Source organism: Hesperophylax consimilis, chromosome 17, assembly GCF_061612785.1.
Source record: "Hesperophylax consimilis isolate HC1 chromosome 17, BYU_Hcon_1.0, whole genome shotgun sequence".
NCBI classification, from domain to species: domain Eukaryota; kingdom Metazoa; phylum Arthropoda; class Insecta; order Trichoptera; family Limnephilidae; genus Hesperophylax; species Hesperophylax consimilis.
The window spans coordinates 8,288,428-8,297,257 of NC_142852.1; the positions used below are offsets into that span (position 1 = coordinate 8,288,428).

General features: G+C 33.1%; 1 protein-coding gene across 2 annotated transcripts in view; it reads left to right on the top strand.

The window, feature by feature from the left end:
• Positions 1 to 7,006, top strand: part of alpha-Cat (catenin alpha) — a 152,769-nt gene extending 145,763 nt beyond the window's left edge. For both annotated transcript variants that reach the window (XM_089641502.1, XM_089641501.1), the window contains exons 22-23: positions 1,365 to 1,533; positions 2,183 to 7,006. In XM_089641502.1, the coding sequence (XP_089497628.1) occupies positions 1,365 to 1,529 (165 nt within the window). In that variant the 3' untranslated portion in view covers positions 1,530 to 1,533; positions 2,183 to 7,006. The remainder of the gene's footprint in view (positions 1 to 1,364; positions 1,534 to 2,182) is intronic.
• Positions 7,007 to 8,830: the final 1,824 nt, after the last annotated feature.

The window sequence follows — 8,830 nt, forward strand, 5'->3', positions numbered from 1 at the left end:
GTACTAACGCCATCCGTTGACAAAAATGTAAACTAAAGGACTAAAAGGCGTGAAGAGCCGCACTTGATTATCGATCTTTTTTTATGAAATACAATTTTATTTTTGAGAAATTCTTGTAGATGTCAGCATCGTGATAGTTCTACGAATGTCCAAGTGAGCAAGAAATACATTTATGACGAAATATCGGCCGTCAAAGTTTCCGTATCAACTGTTGATATGGCCGCGTGCAAAGAGTTAAACAACAGTAAGCAGTTTCAATGATTTTTTTAATGAGCGCGGCTGAATCCAAAACCGAAAGCCCGGAAAAATGTCTGTCGCTCAAGATGTTTTTTTTCTTAAATACGCTATCGCTCGAGTGGCTAAACTTACTTAGCTAAAATGTTTTCTTTTGATGTTTTTTTTATTGTTTGTGAACATGGTTGAAGCAATGAGAAATAACATATCTGGTAGTGGTATGGGTGGGGGATTTGTTTTTAACCTTTCCCTTACTGTGCTAAAAAAATCCACGCATTCCGGTGCTGTGTAGTCAATATACATCTCAAAATAAGCCATTTAATATGGGAAAAATATGAATATTCATAGCTAATCGATTATTTTTACTATATTTTATGTCAAAACTGATAATAATTGTAATTTAATTGCTGAAAGCATGAAAAAACCATCGGCAGATGCTAAAAAAACGTGCGAGAGGTCCACATCTAACGACGCTGGCGGCTAGCACAAACTCAGCTGTGCGGTCGTAGGTATCGATGGTCTAAATCAAAATACAACTGCAGACATGTGGATATCTCATGTTCCCGCATAGCGAATTAAAGCGGGACATCAATAGCGTGTCATTTCCTCTCACACTCTTCGCGTATTAGTATCACACAGTTGATTGTATTGGTGTATTTGCTCCCGATTTTTAACAAAAATCTCTGATTTTTAATTGAATTTGAAAACTATGTAAAATATTATTTTTTAATTCAGTGCATAAATGTATAACGGAGGAATACCTAAAACCTGAACCTAGAATTTTGTTATATTTATAGAGTTATTAAAGTTATTAGAAGCAATGTGTAGTAAATACACACCACAGATAAGGAAGGTTTAATAAAGATTTTAAAAACAATTTTGAAGCATCATAATGCGTGCAATTATAATTCAGAATGTTATAAATACTCCTTACTTTGCGCAGAAAGACCCTCCAAAATCATCCCCAAAGATGAAATAGGCTCTTGAGATTGATTCGCAGGACCTGAGATTGATTCTATATGACCCTAAAGGCCGTCTGCCACTTGGGATAAAAGATTTCAGGAATTATTCAGATTAATATTTTCAGTTTGATTTTATGATATTCTTGATGGTTTGTTGTGTGTTTGCAGTCCCCGATAGTGGTGTGGCGCATGAAGGCTCCGGAGAAGAAGCCGCTGGTCCGCCCCGAGAAGCCCGAGGAAGTGCGCGCCAAGGTGCGCCGCGGCTCACAGAAGAAACAGCCGACACCCATACAAGCGCTGTCCGAGTTCCAGAGCCCCACAGAGTCTGTGTAGATTGGTACGTCTCCATATATCTTAGGATTTAATTTTAAGTGATGATCCATTATGTGCTAAACCGAACGAAAAGATAACGATTTACTATGACTACAAAACGCCTGGTTCGATGAGAAAATATGGAAATGCGAAAGTGATGCAAAGTCTCTCCTTCATAGAAGTAAATTTTTTTAAAAACCTAATTTATAGAACTACATATAAGAGTACTTAAAACACCAAAGTGACAAACGACTCATTGATGAAAAGAACAAGCAAACCTAACCTAACCTATACTTTTATCATGTTCTGTTCTATTTTATCTATTTATCATATTATGTGACACTTTACAAGAATTTATTTCATCTTAAATATTATTTTTCTTTATTCCCCAAGGATCTCATCTGGAACCGCTGCTATATATTTTTTTTAACAGTGACATTGTGTCTATAATATCAAGCTCTGAAGAGATAAATCGATAGAAGTGTACTGTGGGGGTGCCTGTGTGCCTGAAGTAAGCTCCATTAACCCCTACTTCTATTCTGTTATTTGTTTTTGGGGTGTTATGCCGTGTTGCGCTAACTCCTTCTTTAGCCAACGTTTCGGACAGCATTGCAGTGTCCATCATCAGGGCAGATGTGTTATTATTATAATAATAAGTTTTTTTTCTGTTTCAGAAGGCGAAATGTCAATTCTACACAGCAGACTGGAAAAAAACTAAGGAAAAAATAATAATAATATATATAGTATTTATATACCTAAGTTGTGATTTTTTAAATTTTTTACCTGGCAACTTTTCAAAACGGTTTACTTCGATCCTTAATAATTTTTTTATAAAAGTTTATAAATTTAAGGACCCATTTTTAAAGTACTTTTAGCAACTTCTTTACGCCACGGAAAAGGGAATTTAATTTGACGTTCATTTGCTACCAATGCAAGTGATGCCAATTTTTTTAACATATAAAATTATCGTGATCGTTTTTTAGAAGCATAAATTTAATCATGTTTTTTTTTGCAGTTGTCACTATTGTTTTGTTTAGGAACAAAAAAAAGTGGTCAGACAAAATAGACATTTTGTATTTATAGGCAAAAAAAAATTATTATTGCAACGTTTTTAGACTGAAAACTTATTGTCTTTGTCACATTTTTAGGCACAGAGTTTTTTCTTGTATTTTTTATACCTACACATAAATTGTATTGATAGAATTTTTAGACACAAAAATTGCTGTCAAGGATTTTTGAACATAAAAAATTGTATGTCTTTTTTTATGTTGTCCCTTCGTTTTATCAGATTTGTCTGATTATTAAAATATTTCAGAAGCGGCTAAAAGTCCATTATATAAATTAGTTGACATAACTCCACACAGGAGGTCTGAGGAAAATAATTTTCTTCATGGTCTGTCTTCTTTCTAATGGAAAAGTAAAATAATTCTAGTATTGAAAACATATTGTTTGAACTAAATTTCAACACTTATGGGTCCGAAATTTCATCCTTAGGCGTAAGGAACAAATGATGTGCCAAGTTAAAGCTTCCTAAATTTGTCAGTTTTTGAATTACAGAATTGAAATTTTACTTACGAAACCATCTGCAGTCACAGTAATCTCAACAAACAAAAAAAAAATCATTCAATGCCCGTGTAAAAAAACTGACTTTAGAAGTTTAAGGATTAAGGAAGTGAAATGTGATGTGTATCATTGGTCGCTGACGAACATTTGAATTTAATTCCCTTTTTTGTGGTTGTGGGTTATGAAGTTTTAAATTACAGTGAAACTCTCTTATAAGGTTTTCTAAGGAACCAGACAAACTTGTTAAAGTAAAAAAGATAAATAAGTTTTTTTGAAATTCCAACATTTTGAGGTAGTTTTTAGTTAAAAATTGTTTTTACGGGAAAATAAATATTCTTCTATGGAAAAATATTTTTGTATTTTAAAACATTGGAATTTCGAAAAAAGTTATTTATCTTTTTTACTTCTACCGCCCTCCCGAAGTTCACACTTTATATAAACACATTATTCTGGTAAGACTGTACAGTTTACAAATACATCATTTTGCACAATGCAAGTAAGGTATTACGAAAATAGAATCAGCTGGCGCCCGGCGAAAATTTAGTATTGGCAATCAAGAAGTTAAAGATTTTGCATTTTCAATTTTAGAGGCAGCTTTGGCAATTTAATAGGAATTAAAAAAAACAAAAACATTGTAAAAAAGGCATTGTTTCGATCAATTTTTTAATTTATTTACGTCAAATTTGTGTTTCAACTTAAATCGGTCATTTTTAATTTAAATCTAAGTTTGTCAAATTTTTTTTAAATTTTTTTGTGGGGCTGGAAAAACTTCTTCTATGGGACAAATTATTAGACCATTGTTTAGTCTCAGTCTTTCAAGGGAATAATCAAATAAAACTTATTAAACATGATAACTTCTTATGTGGGGAATCTTATAAGAGGATTTCACTGCGTATGATTATAGATTTAACCTGCTTTTTTATAAAAAATAAAACTGTATATTAGTTTTAAGGAGTTGAAAAATATTTAATTTTCCGTGCACTTTTTATGTAGACGGCAATTTTCCTCTTATTTTGAACGTCAAGTGTGCAAAATTTCATCAAAAAGTATCAAAATTCTGCTTTGAGGGACATAATTTTAAGTTATCTAAGCATTTTGTCATTATCATTATTGAAATGGATACGGTTTGCATGCTTGCAAACATCAGGCCATAGGTTGTTCATAATTATTGTACGCAAGATTTGAAAGGTGTAGGCTTGGGTGCGGAAATGAGCAATCAGAAACAGCGAAACAAATTTTGGCGCCATTTTGAATTTTTATCATTTTATCCGTCCTCTTTAAATGCTTATTATTCTCGGTCCGTTTCAGCTTTTGATCAAATTGCGATCAACTGACAACCATAACAACATGAACGTTGTGCTTGATAACTAATCGGAATCTAACAAAGACAATTAAAATGTCAAAAAACAAAATGGCGCTGGATAGATGGATACAATGGCTTTTCTTCAAAATTAATAATATGTATATTATTTTGCTATAGTTTATTTCTTGTGTTTTTGAATTACATTAGATGCCATAGTTTTTGTCGTTAACGAAATTTTAAGCCAGCCGAAGAATGGAACGATCAAGTAAAATTTGATTTTTGTGTCCAAACAGATTAGTGAAATTCGTTTTTAATTGAAAAAAATTCAGTACTTACAAAATATTTGATTAATTTCAACTATGATAAAATTGAACTCACTATTTGAAATAAAACTGATGTTGTCAGTTAACATGAGGCATTTCGACTCCTAGGCCTCAAACAGGCTGAAGAAATATTATATCTGATCCAGATATATGCATACTTCGCTGCTAAGCCAGTGGAATTGATAGTTTCATCAGTAATATTAAAAAATAAAACTTATTATGAGGGAAAACTTTATATGTAACAACCTTATATGAGGGTTCCACTGTAATGACGGATTATCTGCTTAACCTTTCAGCGACAATGTGCTGTGGCATTTGTTTTACTGTAAATATTAAATATAGTCGACTAATATATCAATCACACTGTAACGAATTATTATATTATTGTAATTCGCCTAGCTGCGATTTGCCAAATTTTAAAGACGGATTTTGCTAAAGTAGAATTTTCATACGAAAAATACTAAATTTAATTATAGCGGTTCTAGTTGTAAGTTATTAATCTTTGACAAAGAATGCACTGGGCTATCAAGAATATATGCAGTCTGTTCTACTGGTATTTCAATGGAGGGCGCTCTGGAGAACTAATTTTTGCAGAGCGATCGCTTCACAATCAAGAAATAAGTGGTTATAATTTTTTGCTGCGTTCTTACCGGTATTTAAATGGAATGCGCTCTGGAAAACTAAATTTTTGGAACAAGCCAATAATGTTGCTTACTAAACTCTTGATTTCATGTGCTATTGCATTTACATTAAAAGATAAAAATTCATGGCAATCATTTTCTGATGAAAGTTGCAGCCTGTTGATGGCCAACCTCCGATAGGAGAAAGCATAACAAGAAGAAGCAATACTCTATTGCATTTTGCTTTAAAAATATGTCCCATAAGAACAGCAACAACCTTTTTTATATGTGCACAGTGAATCCCTTTTATAAGGTTTTCCGAGGGAACGGAATTATTCTAATTTGGAAAAACGTTGTACATGGGATGACTCAGACTTTATATGTACATACGAGTCAAGCCCTCCGTGCATTCTTTGTCAACTAAACTAAAATAAGTATTTTGATAAAAGTTTTTACAAACTTTACTAATTAAAAATATATTTTGCAAAACCTTGCGACAGTATGTATTATTATTTGTGAGATTTTTTAATTTAATTTTGTATTTAAAAATGTAATTACAGTGGAACTCTTTTATGAGGTTTTTCTAGTGACCGAAAAAAAAGGTTTCACTGTATTTTTTTTTGAATTCTTAATTATTTATCGACAATTTGACTTGGTTTTGGCTTGTGTTACCTTAAATTAATTAGATTATTTAAAAAAATATATATTTTAGTTATTATACTACAAAAATGCTGAAAAATCTGTACACCATACAAATTCATAAAAAAATTTCTAAATTTGTATACTGCTTTATCGACACTGAACAGATAAATTCTCTAGAAGTGTAATCTAAGGCGACTTAAAAATTTATCTTTCCAACTACTAGGTCATCAGTCTTCAAGCACACAGCTTAAACCACTAACTAACCTTAACGCTGTTTCCTGCAGGGGTAGGCAGAGAGGACGGACCGCCAAACAACTCGGTCTTGGCATACACTCCTTGCCTCATTCACCTTCATATTATTAGTTTTATTCTTATTATGTCTTCTATTATTCTGACTTTTGACATGGCCCGACTCAAGTATCTGATTCACTTGATAGTGCCATGTCTTCGTCAGGCGTCCCCGACTTCTGCTACCATTCACATTTGCGTCATATATTTTCCTTACACTCCTTCTTAAAACACACTTCTATGAATAATTTATCTCCTCAACGTCTATCAAGTATTACACGCAATTAGATTTGATGCGAACAATACACATGTCTTTGAGAAAATTCACTGAGAAACAGCCTCTTGTTTGCTTACGCATACTTATTACGCGAAAATAATAAAAAAATGTACAAATGAAAAATACAGCAAAACTCTTTTATAAGGGACTGCAAAAGACTTTTTAAAAACCTTATATAAGGGTTACAATGTTTGGCAATTTAAAATGTGGAAAATTTTCTCATGTATGGTGTATATAAAAAAAATATTATTTATACCTTAAATATATATTGTGTATCTACTTTAATATTGTGAGACAGTTGATGTTAAAAATTAATTTGACTGAGTTTGTAAACAAAATGCTAGAAAGCGTTTCTTCTTTTAAATCATTCCATTTTAAACCATTTTTTTCTTTTCCAAAAATACTTCAATAAATCGAAACAACAAAATGTAACAAATTTTGCAATTCAAATGTTAAATGTTAAATTGACAAAATGAGTCACAATTGATGATTTTCTTATACATATAAGAAAATCTATAGATTTTTCTATAAAAAAATAACTTTTTAAGTGGAAACCTTATAAGAGGGTTCCACTGTAATTTTTTCCAAATTTTTTATGTAATAGTAAACACTCCCTGATAAAAATGTAATAATTTAATCAGTATTAAGTAAACTCGCATTAGAGTAGTTTTAGCATAGTTTAGTATTTGTAACTATAAACAATATGTACTACAATAATTATTATTACTGTAAAAACTTTAAAAATAAAAAAAAAATGAAAAAAAAAACCGTAAAAATGTGTTTGATATCTCAATTTTGGATAACCTAAGTATGAACTAAACCAACTAAATAACCATCACGCCGTTTCTCCGCAGGGGTAAGCAGAGAGGACGGACAGCCAAACAACTCGGTCTTGGCACACACTCCTTGCCTTATTCACATTCATACATTCTCTTCTATTATTCTGACTCTTGACATGGCCCGACTCGAGTATCTGATTCACTTGATCGTGCCATGTCCTCCTCGAGCGTCCCCGACTTCTGCTACCATTCGCATTTGTATCATATATCCTCCTTTCTTCGCTCATTCGCTCTACGAAAAGCGTCCCTTTCTTAATCTTACTCATTATACTTACATCAGCCTTGCACTCATTGCGGATCTCCACATTTCTCACACGATCATACATGGTTTTACCACACATACGCCTCAGAGATCTCATTTCAACAGCATTCAATCTACTTTCATCCTTTCTCTGCCAGTTCCATGACTCACTTCCATACATCAGGGTATGTACCAGCACTCTATTGTTGACTGCTAACTTCGCTTCTTTGGACATATTTTTGCTAGCGCCAACTGCGTAACTAACTAACCACTAAGCCGTTTCACGCAGGGGTAGGCAGAGAGGATAGGTAGGCTTCATTCACATCGAAAGATCGTCTCGCAGTCTATTATTTGCAATAGACATCCAAATGGACATCATCAAATCTGGGTATCATTTCGAAGAGTTGGAGCCAAACCACATGACCATATTTTTGGCACCAGGAAAGCACGAGAATATTTTGAATAAACTTCGACAACTGTCGAAGTGCAAACATTGAAATAACCGTACCCTTCGTAGAAAAGTAAGGCAAAGCTTTGCAGCACGGTACATTGTGGTACTTTTCTATGCAGGATCTGAATGTTCATTTTTGAACAAACCGCCTGGCGTAGTGTAATACATTATAACACATTTATAAAATAAATATATTTAAATTTCGGGAACAAGCCCATAGTTTTGTTTGCCCGATATTTAAGTTTTTACGCCGCCAGCAATTTGCGCCCCATTGTAGTAATTAGTAAACAAATTTTATTTTCGAGGACTGAATAGTGATATTACAATGCGAGTTGCCTGTATACTGTCGGATTGATTTATTGACAAATCACGGAGAGGGAGAACGGTCACACCGCCTCTCCGCTCCGCGCTTGTTCCCGTTTCCTCGATTGGCCTTTGATTCACTTGGTCGTTCCATGTCTTCCTGGGGCATAAACCGACTTCTTTGTACTACTCCTCTCATTGTTCATCCACTATACATGCAAAAACTAAGAGCCCCTTTCTTAATCTTATTCACTACACTTTCTTCCTACATTCTTTCCGGATCTCCAAATAAACATGGTTTTATCACACATACGTATTAGGGATCTCATTTCCAATTCCATGCCTCAATTTCATACGTCGATGTTGGTATCAGAACTCCATTGTGGAATGCTAGCCTAGCTTTTTTGGATAAATCCAATAAGGAGAGGTTACAATAACATAAAACATAAATAATTCTATTTTTTTTTATTTT